Source organism: Coenobita brevimanus, chromosome 86, assembly GCF_032717465.1.
Source record: "Coenobita brevimanus isolate Jiangsu-jjx chromosome 86, ASM3271746v2, whole genome shotgun sequence".
NCBI classification, from domain to species: domain Eukaryota; kingdom Metazoa; phylum Arthropoda; class Malacostraca; order Decapoda; family Coenobitidae; genus Coenobita; species Coenobita brevimanus.
In genome coordinates, this window is record NC_137039.1 from 36,009,870 (window position 1) to 36,029,318 (window position 19,449).

The 19,449-nt window shown below is 43.6% G+C and overlaps 1 protein-coding gene across 1 annotated transcript in view; it reads right to left on the reverse strand.

Moving 5' to 3' along the window:
* Positions 1-18,793, reverse strand: part of LOC145410694 (protein pangolin, isoforms A/H/I/S-like) — a 634,854-nt gene extending 616,061 nt beyond the window's left edge. The window contains exon 1 of the mRNA XM_080280806.1: positions 18,608-18,793. Coding sequence (XP_080136932.1) covers positions 18,608-18,757 — 150 coding nt within the window. The 5' untranslated portion in view covers positions 18,758-18,793. The remainder of the gene's footprint in view (positions 1-18,607) is intronic.
* Between the last annotated feature and the right edge of the window lie 656 nt (positions 18,794-19,449).

Here is a 19,449-nt window from a genome sequence, read left to right on the forward strand (position 1 = left end):
ACCAAAGCCTGACGTATAAATGGAGATAATTTTGACAGCTTTTTTTTATAAGACATCCTAAGCTGAATATGAGAGGGAGAGAGAGAGAGAGAGAGAGAGAGAGAGAGAGAGGGAATCAAACCCCTAAGTAAAAGGACTAGGTTGAGACATACAGTACTTAACACGGCTTAATATGCACTATATCACAGATCAAAGAAATTACAAAGCATGAATCAAGAAAATCGTACAGTACCGGGAACAAAGAATTAGGGTAAAGACAAGGAATTGAACCCCTTCATTACAATAACGTCTTCTGTTCTAATCTTAATATTTTCTTTAAGCGAATTTTCGAGCATACGGGGTTTACACAGAGGCTTCTTTAACACCTTAGCCACGAGAGGTCCTTCTTAAGATACCTGGCATCATCTGGGGGTGGAACAGCGAATTATATCAGACGTCCTTGAACTGATGTGATTAAATGTTTCGGGCTGCCAGTGAGATAAGAAGGGCACATTATTACTTCTTTCTCTCCATCTGCCCCCAGCTCTTCCTGAGACTGAAGCGACTGGTAGTATAACGAAAAAATGAGGTAGACGCCCCACTCCCACAAACATAAAAACATGGCACCGATATCTGAGTCTAATAACGAAAAAAAAGAGAGAAAAAGAAAGAAAATTGTAGAAACACACACACACACACACACACACACACACAAAACCACAGACACAAGGCATCAATACCACATTAAAACTAGCTTGAAGACAAAAAAGTAACCCTTTATTAATTCCCATCCCTAACCACAGCACACCTCCACCCCCACATCCCCTCACCATCACCACCACACCTCACCACACCTTCATCCACCACCACGCCTCTCTCCAACCCAACACCACCACCACACCTGTCCTGATCCCCTCAAAGGTTCCCGCCATAATAAGTCTGGAACCCGCGCGCCGTCCTGAATGAAAAGTATAAAGTCTGCAATCCGCCCCGTTCACGTCAGACACGCGAGCAGCCATCACACCCAAACCGCCAGGACTGCTCTAAGTTTTATGGGGAGAATTTGAGGTACCGTCAGCGTCAGTAGTAATATCAGAACGAGTGCATTACCGGGTCTGTATATCTTGCTTATCTCTATGTATAACGATAAAGGTAATAACTATCAATGGACAGACACGGATATAGATAAGGGGAGGCAGGCAAATAATATTCTCTGTTGCGCAATATGGACTACGTTACTTAAATTACACACCATGCTTTCCACCTATATTTTATGATGCTTAATAACACTATCAAGGCTATACCCAAATGCATCTATCTATCCGTTTATCTATCTATCTATGATCCACCTGACACCTAGATCTAATCCCAGAGGTCATTCAAGGAGGCCACGATGGAGTTTATATTTCTGAAACTGACAAAACAGATTTCGCTCCCGCACCATCAAAATCACACTGAACAGTAGCTTAATAATAATCCTTCACCCCCTGACTACCACGACATCTTATTAAGTCATTTTCTGCTACCTCAAGACGTTTTTATTTAGCTGAGAATTAACAGTGGGGGAAGGAGAGGGACGCAACATTTTCCTTCCTTTACCCCTTCACTGCTAAGGCGATCTCTGAAGTTATATATACAAAATTGTCCTGTGCTGTCAAGAATACACTTGACTTCAATACACTACCGCCTCGGTAATAAGAAATTAAACCTGAACATTAACTTCACAACTACAAAACAATTACTGACTTTTATAACACTGCATTATCAAAAATACACCAAAAAATACAGGCTAAATATATTACGCTGAAAGAATACTTTACGCACAACAACACTTGACTACAATTCCGTGTAAACTAATTTCTTCTGAAAACCTTGGATACGCATCGGATCATTTCAATTTGCTTCAGTGTAGGAATGCAAAATATTACTACGGCCAGAAAGGGGTAAGTTTAGGAGGAAAGGCGGCTCAGATTACCAGCGTAAAGATAAGCTGTGATCAAGGAGTCCGGGGGTACATATGTCGTGGCCTTCTTGGATCAACTCTGGGATTAGGCACTAGCAATGAATAAAAAGAATAAAATAAATAAATCCACCAACACATAAAACAAATAGCGGCAAAGAGTGATCAGTGTGAAGTATGTGGGGATTATAAGGCTGGGTAAACAACGGGGTATATGAGGGAAGGTGCTTGGATTGGCAGGATGGGGTGAAGATGAGATGAGACAGTAGACTGGAGGAATCTGTCACCGCCACTCAATATTATGTCTTGGATTATGAGCCTTACAATAACTGTATAACTAACCAACACGCGAACTAGCTAACTATATAAATAAATGTGTGTGTGTGTGTGTGTGTGTGTGTGTGTGTGTGTGTGTGTGTGTGTGTGTGTGTGTGTGTGTGTGTGTGTGTGTGTGTGTGGTGAACACATGAAAATGATTACCAAGCCAACACTTATTCACTACACAATGAACCCTTTTTTTCTATCTTCGCCATTTTTTTTTCGTGATCAAAAAAGAAAAGGAAAAAACGCCCACAATCACACAAACACCCGTAGCAAAATTTAATGGTTACCAGATTTTTTTTCCCCCTTTTTTACGGACGATACGTGGATGATGGCGATTTTCCTCTTTCTTTTCTCGATCGTAATGTGAGTCCGTACCAAAGAAGGCTAATTAATCTTACCTGCCAGGTGGACACAGGTAGCGGAGCGTAAGTAAACACTGCCCTCCCGCATTCTTACCTCCCCCTCACCTATTACTTTTCTTTTCTTTTTTTTCTTGTTTACCGTCTAGCACTGAAGGAGTTAATGGAGGCTACACCTAACCCCTCTAGACCGATCAAGGTTAAACTGAATAAAATCGTCTGATCATGAAAAATGCCTCACCGGACTGGAAGGTTTAAAATTACTCAGCTACAATAATATTCTTTTCATAACTAAGACTGCTTTTCCAGGAAGAATGTGACGTGAGAAGATTTTGCACTCTACTGTCCTTGGCGCTCCTTTACCAAAAAAATCTTAGGTTATGGCGTGAAGTTTGATCAAAAATCTGTTTGTAAATTCACGTCCTGTATTCTGTTTTCATCTTGCAAGTGATATTTTTTCTTTCTTCATTTATTTATTTTTACTAGGAAGAGCGAGACATACCTCGCCTTTCCACTAACACAAATCTTAAATGAGCTACGTACGCATCCCAGCCTCCTCCTCTTTGTTCACACCAGCATCCCTGTCTCCCACATCTTCGCAACCAAGTCTCTCCCTGCGTTGTCCGCGCTCCCTTCCCTGACTGTTCGCACCTCAAGTTACATACCCCATTTCTGTCCGCAACTCAATCTCCTTCAACTCGTTCGCACACAAAATTCCGTCCGCACCACATCCTGTCTCCTAACCTACCATACCACTGACCGTACTGACTTTCCTCTTACTCCGTCCGCAACCGACTTCTCAGGCTTATATTTCCGTCCCCACTCAACTTCCTACTTCCCCGTGAGCACCCATCCTACTGTGCGTACTTCCCCTTTTGCACTCATCATCTACGCGGGCGTCCTCTACCGCACCTAACTTCCTTTGAGTACGGAGTGTCCCCGTCCGCGCAAAACCAGTCTCCTACAAGCACGTCCTCCATCGCACTACTTTCTGCGCGTATATCCCAATCCGCGCCTACCCTAACTTCCTACAATTACCCGGTATGTACCCGTCCGCAACTTCCTATTAAAATCCAATGTAGTCGTCCATACACAACATCCCACATCCCCGTCGCCACCCAACTTCCTATGCTTGCGTCTCGGCGTTCGCGTCCGCACCTTCTCTGTCCACCAATTTCAATTTGAACGCCCGGAGTCGAAGTAAAAAATTCGATCTGGTTATTAGCCCACTAAAACGCAACACACGAAAAAAAATAATAATAATAATAATAATAATAACAATCACAGGGGCTACAGGTAACACGAGATGATTACACTTCAGTAGCCAAGCATGGGGTTACATTTTGTACCGATAATCACAAAAACCGACATTACAAGGACAAGCGACTTTTTTTTAAAATCCAGAATCAGTAATCGTACAATATCCATTCAAAGCACTTACTGAAGGATGCCAAATGCCTGTTTTTTTTTTTTTTTTTTTTTGGCGGGGGGAGAGGGGGGGATGCTCATCAAATTAAAGAAATAAAACACGTGGGTTATAGGTGTGGCATGAAGTATTATAAGTAAGCTGACAGTCCAATCCCGGAGTTTATGCCGCATTAGACTCCTCACCATACAAATTTTCAATACATTAAGGAAATTACTTGTTTCACATTTTCAACTCATAAAAAAGGAACTGTTCTAATGATGATGATACCAGTAATAATAATAATAATAATAATAACAATCTGCTAATCACTGTAGCCTAATCTCAGAGTTCATCTTTGGCTCCGAAAACAATAAAGAAATAAAGAAATGAAATGAAATAAATTAATTCAAAATGTAATGCAAATTCCTACATAAAGATAGACAGACAGACAGACAGACAGAAAGATAGACAGGTATAGACAGATAAATGGATACAGACAGAGATAAACAGAACAGGAAGTAAAATAAAAATAAAAAATGAACGATATAAATCTCCGCCATTCTCTCGGGCCAACCCACGGACTAACGACAGCCTATCATTCCTGTGCAGCCTTTTTACGAGACATAATTCTACGGTAATGATGACACGGGTATGGAAAGCGGCCAATAAACGCGATTAACGAGCTACACTATGGGACTCTCGATCACATCCGCCGGCATCAACAACAGAGGCGGGGGACGAGAAACAGCGAGAAAGCGCGAGGATATCAGGGCTGAAATTAGGGATACGGAGAGGTTTATGGAGATTGGACTGTTCTCTCTCTCTCTCTCTCTCTCTCACACACACACACACACACACACACAATGGTGACGCCTCCAAGCAGATAAACGATAAAAATAATTGTGAGCTGATAAAGACGAAGGTGGCAGCTGCAGGTGTTATGGGAGACGAGGAAAATTTACCTGGGAAAGCCTAATCAATCTGTCGTGTGTGTGTGTGTGTGTGTGTGTGTGTGTGTGTGTGTGTGTGTGTGTGTGAATGTAGTCTGGAACAATAATTAATTCAAATATTTCACCAATTTTACTTTTCATTTTCCTCTGATCGCTAATATTTCGAAGCAACTCTGCCCCCTGATAATTCTCCCTGATACGATGCGTCAGGGAGGGAATTGACGCATGTGCCCTAAGTGTGACGTAGACTCTGACGGACATGCTCTATATGTGACGTAGACGCGGAGGAGGAGGAGGTGAATTTTTACCCCGACTGTAGAAGCTCCAGCGTGGGGTGGTTTGGAGACTGTAAAACTGAGAGGCAAAATCCTGACAAGAAAGCACGAGACAGCCCTGAGAGAGAGATAAGAAGCTGGAGAAATGCGAGAGGAGGGGAAGCTGACCTATTCATTAAGGGTCGAGACTATTTTCTTTCCCCACATAATGCATTTTCGCCGTAGTTAATCCTTTCAAACGACGTATAATCTTGCAATCTCAAGGCGATTCTATTCTGCTTACGATTATTATTATTATTATTATTATTTGAAAGAGGAGTTTAGTACAGCAACCTGACTAAAATCTATGTTACCAGTAAGCCTTAAAAAAAGCCACCGTATCGAAGTTTTATTATTATTATTATTATTATTATTATTATTATTATTATTATTTCAAGATAAACAATAAAATCACCATAGCATTTCACTATCAGGCAATCGAGAATCAATCTGTTTAAACGTATATCTTCATTTAATATCCACTTATTTGGTCGTGAAGTGTTTGGTAGATGTATGAGTGAAGCTAAAGGTACACTTCACTTTAATATTTGCCCGAGTGAAGCTCAAAGGACACTTCACTTTACTACATGCTCGGTTTGTGACGTGTCTGACAGCTATGAGTCACGACAGGAGTACAAACAAGCCCTCATAAACACATCTCAAGCTCAAGAACATTTATAAAGACGACCCCACGCCAATACAGAGTGCACAGAAGCCGTCTCCTTCCTCCCCCACCACCCCAACGTCTTCTCAGCTAACTTAGTAATGCCGGCTAAGATTTATAATGCCAGGCTCATTCTCGCCAGACTTGCCTTCGCCGGCGTAGCGGGTGACGAATCTGCTCAGGGTGACGGATTTACGACGACGGGCATTTGTTGCAGCACGAGTCAGCCTGGGACCACATTCACAAACGGATTTACGATATTAGGGCTACTCTTGTGTCGTAACTGTGGTGCTGGAGAGGGCTGCCTTCGTGTGGTGGCTCAAGAAGGGTACGAAATTGACACAAACTTACGGGCAATTCCATAGCTAGACTGTAATTTCATTTTGTAGGAGAGACAAGGAGAGGAGACTATTGCTTATTCCCCTGTTCTTCCTACAGATCAAAATCTTGAGTTACGATTGGGAGTTCATCTTAAGCTCGTCTGTGCATCCGTCGCCAGGGTGAACCGAGTTGCAAGCGGGACGGAGACGTTGATAAGGTTATCGTTGAGCTGCCGCCGCGTCCTCCTCCCTCACCCGAATGAATACAAACACATGCCCACCCCCCTTCTCTCGCACATGCTGCCCCCCCCTCTCTCACATACATGCTATCCCCCCTCTCTCTCACACATGCTGTCCCCCCTCTCTCTCTCTCACATGCTGTACCCCCCCTCTCTCCCTCTCACTTTCAGCCTCACCCCTCCCTATCTCATTCCTCTCCCCGCTCTCAATCATACCCTTCCTTTCTCCTTTTCATTCTCTCCCCCATCCTTCTCTCTTCTCCCTGTTCCTCTCCTCTTCATCCTTTATCCCTCCTTCCTCCTCTTCCCATTCTCTCTTCAGTCCCTCACGCCTCCCTCCCTCCGCCATGATCGACTGCCTGAAAGTTGATCCACACAGCAGAAGCCACCAGCAAGAACCAAGATCTGATATCGCTGCGTCCCATGACAAATATCTTGAATGTGATAAAGGTATGGATTACTGAAACGATTAGGTATTGAAATTCTCTCTCTCTCTCTCTCTCTCTCTCTCTCTCTCTCTCTCTCTCTCTCATATTTTTCCTTTCTCACACCCATCGAAAAGATCATAAAAAAAAAAGAATAAAAAAATGTCACCGTACTTGATTACCTCATACTTTGTTTCTCCTGGCTATTGGACAGACCATATGACGTACAAAAAAAATAAAACAATAATAATAATAATAATAATAATAATCACCGTACTGATAGATAAAGAAATAACCCAAAAAAAATACGTCATCGTCCTGAAGAGGTCATCAATACACCCCCCTTCAATGAATGCTATGGAATATTTACGATGACACTCGCAATGCTCGTCCGCTGACACATGTGGCTCTGACCCCCTCCTAACCCAATTCCCCTGAACCCCTCCTAACCCGCCTCCCCTGATCCCTCCTAACCCGCCTCCCCTGAACCCCTCCTAACCCACTTCCCCTGAACCCCTCCTAACCCACCTCCCCTGAACCCCTCCTAACCCACTTCCCCTGACCCCCTCCTAACCTACCTCCCCTCCTAACCCACCTCTCCTGACCCCCTCCTACCTCACCACCCCCCGCCAAATACGTGAACTCTCCCTCATCTGTCAATAAACTATTACACCCGACGTGACGCAGATGTGGCACGTATTACCCACGAGTATTTTTCATCTATTCACCCATGACACTCTCCATTGATATCGCAGTTTCACTCACCGCTGGCAGACTCTGAAATGAATTGGCCATGTCAAGCCTGATGTGTCTGCCTTTGCACGGTATTAGTCAACGATCAAAAACCTGCGTCATTATTATCTGCAGTCTACGTCACTGTTATTTTATTTGTGCAACTTCCCGATTATTCTATTATTGCTATGCGGAGACTTTTCGAACTGGAGAGTTAGATAATTAATTGCCCTCATTAAATTTTCCAGTCTACGCGAGGGCATCTCTCAAACGGAATAAAATCAGCTGGTAGGAAAAGATGTTCTCTGCGTGGATGGGCTAACACGACATTTATCAGCGACAGATCAGTTTTACATTTACGGGAGCCCGCTAGCTGAAACGATTTTGAAGACTTTCGAAGAGTTCTCATTCAAAATGGGAATCGTCTTAGAACAGTAGGCCTAGCTGACCAGCCTACCCGAGCATTAACCCTACCGCAAGAGGCACGAATCCATCTACTTAAACACATCGCTGAGTTACCGATCGGTTAATTTAACAGTACGGGTGCCGCTCTATTTGAAGCGACACTCTAACCATTCAAAAAGTACTCCAAGAATGATCGACCCGCACACAACCTTTTACAACCGATGAGAACCCAAGTTAGAGAGACACACAGCGGCTCTGAAGGTAGCTTAGAGAAATATACAGTCCTACGACCCTAATCAAACCTTCTAACCCTTCCACAAGAGGCGCTAAAGCAGGCACAACATTAATGCCACGATCATACGCATAAGACAATTACACCAACACAGGACTCAAGATCCGTCCCCCCACCCCCAACCAAAAAAAACTTGCTGGTTATCAGGGAGTGGAGGTGGTGGGGGAGGGGTGGGGGAGGGGTGGGGGAGTGTTCTAGCGAGACATATTAGCAGCGGTCCACGGTCTGTACACAACAAAAGGGAAACAAATCACGCGTGTCATCCGCAAACAACTCGGCCGCACCTCACCTCTCTCCCGCCAGCCCGCGCCGCCTGTCCTGCCCTGCCCTGTCCTGCCCTTCGGATTCTTTGGGCAGTATTTTCGGTGACATGGGAGGAAGCGTTGCAATCCTTTTTATGCGATTTATTTTGCGCATTACACCTTTAGCATTTTCTCGCATCGAGTAGTTTGAACCATTAACATACAAGAGGATACTGAGTTGTCATATAAAGAATAAACCACTTTGGATGAAGTGTTACGGAATATCCAAAGCCACTCAAAATACTACCCTCTCAGTCACACAGGAGGCTCGTTGCGCCACTTCCTAAGCAATTTACTTTGCACACTGTACCAGAACTGTCTCCTCTGTGCTATTTTTACATCGGGTTTACGTCCGCATACTTTGCGTCACATACTAGAGGACAGTGAGATGTATGGTGCAGAACAAATCGCTGAGTGAAAGGTGCTAAGAAGCCTGCAATGCCACTCATGAAAAAAAAGATGGCCGACACTAAGGGGCCTTTATTATTATTATTATTATGACTTCCCACAGTTATCAATATTTCTGGGGAAGATATAAATCGCTGCCATTCGCATATCGTCTACACTACAGTCTTCATTCTAATTTTAGTACTGGTTGGCCGCTTCGTCTGACCAAATGTCCTCCTGATCCCACAACCGGACACCTAAGGCGATCCGGAAAAAAAGTGACCCTAAAGCTCAAGAACCACTTAAGTTAGAGAGCCGAAATGTTAATGGCAAACACCTGGGAAATGGCCAACATGCAGTGCTTAATATAGTCCAGATCGGACCACTATTCTCTAAAATCGCCTATGGTCCAAAATTTTGAACTACAGTACTCCGGAAGACATGAAAGAATAAAACTAAAGCCACCAAACTTGGCGGACTTGTTAATCTTGATGACCTAAGGTGACATGCGGATCAGTGACCTTGACTTCAAAGTCCCTTTATAGCTCGGCTTTTAGTAGGCAATGGCTGCAGGAAGTTTTTCTTTATCAAAATTGTCCTTGGACAATTTTACAGCGTTATAGTTATTATTATTATTATTATTATTATTATTATTATTATTAAATTTAACGATCGTATAATTAAATCCTTTCACTCCGGTGACGCCTTTTCCACTTAATCCTTGCTATATCCAGACAGTTGCACTCAAATCGACTTTTTTTTCGAACTAAAGAAACGAAACAATAGCCACAGCTAACCCCTCCACTACGAAAATTTTCACTTCAAGATGGAAAAAAAAGTCGTCTGGAGACAGCCTGATAAGATGACGAAGACGCCACGGGATCCACGACATCAATCAATTCAGGACGATGACGAGCTGTTCACAGTCCGTCTTTGCTATCTGCGACTCAACAGCACGCAGATAATAACAGTATGCAGCAACTGTGAAACCAGCCTTAAAACACTCACTCACACACACACACACACACACACACACACACACACACACACACACACACACACAACATGGTACGCTTAGATGGGGTTGGCGGATTACTGTGAGGAGATGATCAGTTATTAACTTATTTTGGTTAACAGTTTCACCACCACGACGTAAATTATTATAGGTTTATTCTTGCTGGAGAGGGGAGCCTTCACGTGGTGGTACTAATGTGACCAGATGGTGGAGATGCCTGGCTGTACAAACATCCCTCATTCTCTCCCTATCCCTTGAAAGAGAATGACAAGAGGTGGGAGGCTTGCACACCACTGGATTCACGTTAAGACAAGCCTGGGGTTGCTAGAAGGCTACTACTGTTACTACTACTACTACTACTACTACTACTACTACTATTACGTGACATTTCTATTCAGCTTAGGCGAGATTTCGAATGGAAGATGATGGATGGAGATAGATACAGTCATCACTAATTCCTTGAGCATCAGGACGCTCTATAAAACTAAGCGAAGAAATTAAATAAATAAAAATACATCACTGGACTGACAAGGTTAATATAATACAGCCCCACCGGTATTATGCTTTAAAGAGTTACCTGGAAAAAAATAGAGGTGGCCTACTGTACATAGCAAGTGCGTTCCTCTACCACGTGACCTATATTACTCCGTACCATGAAGCCGTCAAAGGAGAAAAAAGAAGAAAATAGGAAAAGAGAGAAAAGAAAAAAGAAAGAAAAGAAAGACAAAAGAAAAAAAAAGGGGTATGGTGAGCCAAAGAGAAAAAAGGAGAGTAAAGGAAAAAAAATGCGTGGTGAGCCAAGGAATGGGCGGGATGGGCTGGGATTGTGTTGGGCGGTGGGTCAGGAACAAGAAACTATACTTTGTGAAAAAGGGTAATGAAAGATTTGTGGTTTTAGTGCAATAATTTTTTTAGAATAGCCACATCCTAAAAAAATGAACGTGTAGGGGGAGGGAGAGCTAAAGATATTGGAGTGGGGGGCAAAAGAATGGGTAGGATGAAGTGAAATTGTGATGGGGGGTTGGGAAGGCCATGAGAGTATAGCTGTCTGTGAATAATGGGTGCTGTTGGATTAATGGTTTAAGTGCAGGTTTACTTCAAATTGTCCTCCTCAACAAGAACAAGATAAGCTCGATGCGTCTCTTATACCCGGCCACTTGCGGCGCAGGTAAACACACACACACACACACACACAGTACCCCAACAACCACATCGCACAGTACGGTACTATTAGCGGAAACAAAAACGACCTATTTTTAGTCCATCTGATATGTTCCAAAAGCTCGCTGAATATATTTGAGTCTAGAGTACATGCTTTTCTTTCATATATATATAAACTAACTGTACGGCAGCCTATACAGGAAAATACCGATACAATTTTTCAACCCTTTACAGCAAGCAGAAGGAATTACAATACCATTACGGCACGGGTATCTTACTTTGCAATGAGCGGTGTTATAGGGTCGGTTAATGATGACAGGGTGTAAGTAAATAATTCGTACATTCTTTTACTATTGACTACGGTAACCCATACGAAGCAGAGTCCAGGTGTAAAAGTTCGCCCAACATTTAACCTCCTCTGCTTCTTTCATCAACTGGCTAATATTTAACCTCATCTGCTTCTACTTTTCCTCGGCTGCCTAATATTTTACCTCTTCTGCTTCTAACTTCCTCAGCCGGCTAATATTCTTGAGGCAAGAGAGGCCAAAACTGCAGTCCACGTCTCTGCTCATAGACGAATCTTAAATATATAATGCGTCAGGGAGGAAAGTGACGGACGCGACCTATGCGTGAAGAAGGCGCAGTGGAATAGCAGGCAAACTTTTCGCCTAAGTGCACATATATATATCCGATACATAAATAAATAAATAACAATACCACAATCACCACGCAGTACAGTTCCGCAATAACTCCCATTTTTACGGTATAATTATCATTTTTTATTTATGCCGATAGCCTAATAACGTAGTGGGAGCCCGGCAATTACTTTTTACCGACCTCGCCACAATCGGATATCGGCACCGGGCCCAGCTAAATACACCGTCTATAATTCCACTCACACCGGGTATTATTCAGCTCCTACCGGGTATAATTCAGCTGGTACCCGCATTAATTCGACTCGCACCGCCGAATATTCGAATGTACCAGCTTGAAAATCGGTTCATGCCAAACTCGTACCAGCTGTGATGGACACTAGCACCGGTTATGATATTCTTAAATGTTATGATAAACTACTACAGGCTATGACGGACTAGTAACGGCTATGAGAAGCTAGTACCGGCCATGACAGACTGGTCCAGGCTATAATAGTCTCGACACAGCCCGATGAACAACAGGTTATGACGGACTCGTACTGGATCCAACCACAATATTAACAAGTATATGACCAAAATAATATAATGGAAAGAGTTTAAATGGAAAAGCTATCATATTTAGATACAATGTTTTTATGACAACCACCAACACCATCATCAAAACATCGCCACACCACCATACAGCTAACTGATCCCCCTCTTAAAAAAAAAAAAAAAATGAATTGCATACGCTACTTAGCACATTATTAAAACTAGCTACGTAACATTAGACTCTTCAGTTCAGCTCAAGAGACTCTCATGTGAAAAGAAAAAAATACTGGCATCTCTTGTAACCCTTTCATGGCCGAGACAACGCCAGTATTCTGTTCAGCAAACGCCTAAAAATTTTATCTAGGTGCGTCATAGCAGTATAGGTGTTCTAGTTCTGGCTATATATTAAGAGCTCTCTCCTTTATTCCAGGTAACTCCAGATGATTGTACATTCCCCAGAGAAGCCCATCGCAGCCAAAGACAGGCCACCCAAACCATCATTATCATCCAAACTCCCACACCACTGCAGACTTCACCCCCCACCGCCCAGGGGTTGAAACGAGGGAGGATGGTGATAAAAATCGACCTCTAAATCCTGTCGATATTTTTTTTCTTTTTTTTTGCACGTGCGTGACTCCAGGCCGCACCGCACCCCAACCCCATCCCCGCACCTGATCGCACCCCGCACCTGACTGTGCCTCATTCCCACACCTGACCGCATCCTTACCGGGCCTCCACACCTGTCTGTATCTGACCGCAACTAACTATCTGTACCGTACTTCATTTTTCGCACCTGGCTGCATCCTAACCAGTTCCCGCACCTAAGCGTATCAGAAAAGCACCTGCATCTGTCTGTACGTCGTCGCCGCACCTGACCGCACCCTCGTCAGTCCCAGAACCAGCCGCTGTTTTGTTCCTATGTGATCTTATTGCCACATGTGACGGATTCCCAGCCAGTATTCACACCTGACCACAGACAAGTACCTGCACCTGAAAGCATCACAGTCAGCCACCGCACCTGACCGCACCCAATCAGTCCCCGGTCCTGTATGCACCTCCTTCCCGCACCTGCCCGCATTCACGAACGACCTGCACCTGACCGGACCTCTTCCCCGCATCGGATCGCACCTCAGCCAGTCGCCGCACCTAACTGAATCGGAGAAGTACCCTTACGTGACTGCATACTATCTCCGCATCGCAGCCACTTCCCGCAACCCACGGCGCTCCGATTCCCCGCACCCGAACGCATCCAAAAGTCTACTACCTGCACCCTAATGTTCCTGCAGTCCCCTTACCGTACCTTATCCCTGCCTGCAGTCACCTTATCCCTGTCACTTGACCACATCCGAGAAAAGTACCCGCACCTTCAGTCCTTGCACCTGGCCACACTTCCGAGACCCCTGCACTTGACGGCGGTTCAGTCCTAGTCTCATCTTTCCATCCTTTCACTTTTTTTTCTTTTTCTTCAATTCCTGCACCCGATCGCATCTCACAACAAGGCACCTGGATCCATCTTAGTTTTACACCAGGCCGAATTTACATGCTCTTACCGCACCGCAGACCCCGCATCAGCACCGTCCAATCTGCATCTGACCGCTCTACCTTCACCTGACTTCGCTATCTCTGCACCCGCGACCCGACCTTAATAAGTTCACCTGACTAAACTATCCTTGCACCTGAGCTCATTACCACCGTACCAGCTTACAGTTCAAGCACCTGATCTTCAAAAGTCAACCTGGCTACGCAATTCTTACACCTGCACATTCATAGGTTCACCTGACTATGAGCTAATCTTTGCACCTGTCCGCATAAATACAGGTGAGTAGGCTAATCATCCCGCCTGGCTGATTTAAGTTCAATGGTTTAGCCTATGCCTGCTCCTGACTGCTTTTACCGTCACTTGACAAACCCATCCGTGCAACAGCCTCTATTTAAATCACCTAACAAGCCCACCTTTGCACCTGACCGCTTCAAGTTCACCTGACTACTATACCCTTGCACCTGACCGCTCTATGTACACCTGGCAAAGGTATTCTCACACCCGACCAGCCATGGCACCGCTCCTTGCACCTGTCCGCTTATAAGTTCACCTGACTAAGCTAATCTGTACACCTGAGCTCTACCATATTGTCCGAAATTTTAACATATCATGTCATCCCATTACGATACTATTTAACTGTTACTTCGTACTGTCTCCTATCTAACTATCCGATATCTCTTACTATCATCCTATCCCATATTTCTCACTATCATCATATCCCATATTTCTCACTATCATCCTATCCGATATTTCTCATAATCATCCTATCCAATATCTCTGACAATCATCCTATTCGACGTATCTTACTATCATCCTATCCGATATTTCTCACTATCATGCTATCCGACATCTCTTCCAATCCTCCTATCCGATATATCCTACCACCATCCTATCCCATATTCCTCACCACCACCATCCTCTCAATCGCGCCATTCATTCGTAACTAAGCACTTTAAACCCTTTCACTACAACAAAATCTTACGCATGTTTTTTTTTTTTGCCCCCTCCAGACGATAATATTCATCTTAGGTACGATCCCTCGCAGTGAAAGAGTTTGACACAATCACCCTTACCCCTTCACTACGAGGACGGTCTTCTAAATTCCACTTTGCCACTCCCCGATATTGTAGTTAGTTAATATGAAGTAAAGGTAATAAAGAAGACCAAAAATAAAGCAGATTTAAAAAACAAAACTGACCCAAAAATAAAGCTGACTAAAAATAAAGCTAACCAAGAAAATAAAGGCGACCAAAAATAAAGCTGACCAAAAATAAAGCTGACCAAAAATAAAGCTAAAAAAAGAAGACCAAAGCTGACCCCAAAAATACACATACATCCTTTATTTTCTTACAGGAAGAGTTTTTTTTCAGCTGGAAATTTGAGACGGGGTATAAAAAGGAGAGAACTTCCCCTAAACTAATAGAATGATTTGCCGGGATCAAGACTCCAGTAGCGCCAAGAGCAATTCTGAGCTAACACGGGAATCCTAACTCTTCAATGACCGTGCTTAGAATTTCCCTCATATGAATACACTCGCAAAAACAAACACTGAGTAGTTAAGCATTTAAATATACACTACAAATAAAGGATTAGTAATATATCGTACTTTAACCTGACTCTTATTCAGGGTAATAAAACTGTACATAAAATAAAAATTGCGCCTAATCAATATTCTCAGCAGGATATATAAGAAGGCAAACGTGCATGTCCGAATGACCATTATAATTTTGATGAATACTAACAAATTATGAAATGACGAGCGGTATTGGAGAGCAGTCAATATTAATCATTTTTACTATTTCCGGCGTCCAATCCCAAAGTTCATTCACGGTGATCACAACAAGAAATGCTATAAAGAAAAAAAAACATCCTCTATCGTAACTCCCAATGGAAAGAATATAATTGCTCGGTTATACTTATGTCCCGTAATTATTCTCATATCACACAAAAATTGAAGTATACCAGGATTTCCTATGATATACTTTAACATTAAAATAGGAAATTATCTCAAACATTCAGTAAACAGCCGAGCCGCAGACACAACAATAACACTGCAAAATAACCTGTTTTAACTCTCAATAATAATCTAACACTCCGATAAAACTATTGTGAGAAATTACACACAGATGCAGCACAGATTAACACATTAAATATCCAGTCATTCAAACAAAACCAAACACCACGACGTCAGGAAATAAGGGAAATATTCAACACCGGAGCGGCAAAGTTGGATCACGATGTTGAAAATACTGCGCGCCATTTGCAACACAAGGTACAGCTATTGAAAACTCTGCACATCAACTCGCACACACCAAGATTAACCTATTGATCATGTTGCACGTCAGCTGCAAAACTCCAGACACCAGGATTACACCACTTGAGTAAACGTAGCAATTGCAAAAAGGTGCCGCTCTGTGTATCTGCAACAACACAAGGTAAAAAGTGTTGACAATGTTGAGCGCTAATTGCAAAACTCAAGGCACCGAGATTGGCCCCATCACCACGACGACGCCTTTTTATTCTTTTCTCCCCAGACGATTATTCTCAGCTTCGGACGATTATTCTCAGCTTAGCGGTTAGAAACGGTGCAGATAACCATGTCTACCTTCACTGCTATGAGTCTATCCTAACCTGAATCCAATTATCATATGAGTCAGTTTTTAAAGGCCGTCCTCGAAGTAATAAACAAATTAATAAAAAGGTCCTCGTAGTGAAAGGGTTCTTTTGTGAAGGTTGCGCGCCCATTGGTAAAAGAGCGAGATGGAAAAGACCCGTATTCTAAAACGCTCGGGAGATTTCGCAACGCACGTGCCTCAGCGATTTATTCAGCACATTACACCTCAGTATCCCCTTGCACAATAGTCACGGGAACTGTCATTAAAACTATATACATGCCACAGAGATGACTGGTGTTAATATGCAAATGAATCGCTGAGGAAAAGGTGGTAGGGAATTACGAAGCCAGTCAGAAATACGGCCAGAAATTACGCTCCGTCTATTCTGAGTATTCTGAATGCAAAGCTGTAACAAGATAATAATACTAGAACATACTGATAGTCAAAAAGAAGTCCTATGTTAAAGATGTAGAGCCGTAGTACTGTCTTAACCTGTCTTTCACCTGCGTAAAATTAGACTACAAAAGGACAAATGTTAGGCTGCAAAAGAACGAACATCAGCGTCAAGTTAAGGTGAATGAATAAAGGTTAGGGGTACTTGCGGACACCTGCAGACGCGGACACACACACACTCTCCCCGCCACCTGTCCTACGCCGGGGCAAGTGCGCATTTACACACCTTGACGCTGAGCCGATGTTAAACCCCTCTGACTCCCGTGACTCATATTTTGTTTTGATTCTGACTCTCATGACGCAGTTTTTGTTTTGATATTGACTCCTGTGAAAGTTTTTTCAATTGTGACTCCCATGACGCTAATTTTTTTTTTACTACCATGACGCAATTTGTTTTGATTTTGACTCCCATGATGCTTTTTTTTTTTTTTTTTGAATCCCATGACGCCTTATTGTTTTTATTCTGACCGGCGATTTTATGCAGCTTTGGGGAGCGTAACAGTGCTCCAAGGCTCATGAAGACAGTATCTCCTGCGCTGAATAAAATCGTCTGGAGATAGTAAAGAATAAATGAAAATATACGCCATCGTAGTGATGCTGTCAACGCCTTCACACAGCGGACGACGTCATTTACACATTGTTCTTGCTATCTCCGGACGACTTCCCTCAACTAAAAATGGCAATCTAGAAGAGAAGGGGTTAATATAGGCCATACCTGACCTGCGGTTCTAACGCCTCTTCTATGTTCTCACAAATGCTTCTGAAACTACCAAAACATGAAAGAAGTCATTAGAGTAAAGGAGTTAAACCTATGATCAAATTTCTCATCGTGGTTAATATTTGGCTTTGCAGGATGGACGTGACATAGCGGTGAAATCTGTACTCCCCTTCCCTTGTTCCGCCTACAAAAATAAATCTCAGCTATAGCGGGAATTGACCGTAAATTATCCAGTGAATCACATGCAAACTCACTTAATTCCCACATAACTTGATATTATTTTTGCAAGAAAACAAAGCGGCAGTGGTGAGATTATGCACTTGTCGTCCCCTGTCCGTTCTGCGAAAAAACACAAATATTAGCTACGACACAGAAACCTGATCGTTAGTATGTGGAGCTGCGTCCTGTAACAATCTGCACACTCATACGTCACTCCGAGTATGGTTCATCTTCACTTCCGATCGTCATCTTCGTGGCTTCTTCCTTGTCCGCTTGTTCGTCACACAGCAGTCCATTTGGGGGCGTCAGCGTTGATGTGTAGGCTACAGTTTCCACGGTGTTAGCTTGGTGGATGATGCAGATGGAATAGATGTCACCGTCACCTGTACACAAAGCACCGCTGCACTTGTACACACACACTGAACTTCACTGTTTGGGGTGTGGGTGGTGTCACGACCACAACCACGCTCGCCACAACTACACCGTTCACCCACAGTATTAAACCATAACACTTAAAATATACAAACCACACAACAGGCAAGGAATCTGGACACCCTGACCAGCCCGTGCGCCTAAAAGACGCCAAGCTAGATTAGGGGGTTTAATTAAAGAGCTGAGATTCGCGAGGGTAAACATTCGTACCTCTTCCGTTTCAGTGATGAGACTGCTCTTGTCTTCTGTTAGGTTTTCAGACGATCGTTTCTCACTCTCCTCCTCATCTCCTTCGTATTTAAATACCTTGACCTCATCTTGCGATTCGACCTCCTCACCGCTACCGGAAACGGTCGGCATGATCAAGGTCAACCTTGCAACTGACACTCGACACTGTAAACGCGGAGCGGCAGAACCTCACTCACAACACCGCTCAACGCACACTGACTGTGGGCGGGCTGCGCACACGCACAGCATCCACGAGCCCCTCCCGCCGCCCAATCACAGGTCACGTAGCCAACCTAGCCCGGACCAGCAGCAAATCACAAGTCGCTAAGCAATGCAGGCCCCACCCCTTTGGATGCTGCCCCGCCTTACAGACCTGGATGCAGACTGCGAGGCGCTAGGGAGAAGGATAGAAGCAGCCGCCGCTTGGTGGTGATTATAACACCTTGCGCAGGCTTGTTCCCACGAGCACATGGTACGCTGACATAGCCTCCACACCTTGCAGATGGCGCTGTCCTCCGACGCTAATCTCTTAATTCATGAGAATTAGGCTAAATATACTGCAATTTAACAATCTGATAATGAAAGTCGGCCAAGCCATCTTGCTCGCCCCCTGGTATATCAGCTTTATCAAAATATTTTTTTCATTCCCGTTCAGTTCCCCCTGTAACACTTGTACTAACTATATATATCCCACTCGGGACTGATTAATATTTCAGAGCCAATTAGTACGATATAGCATCACTTGAGGATTATAGTATTTGGGAGTGATACGATTACACGGGCAAAGGAAGGGTGCAAGAAACAGCTCACCGATCGGCTATTCC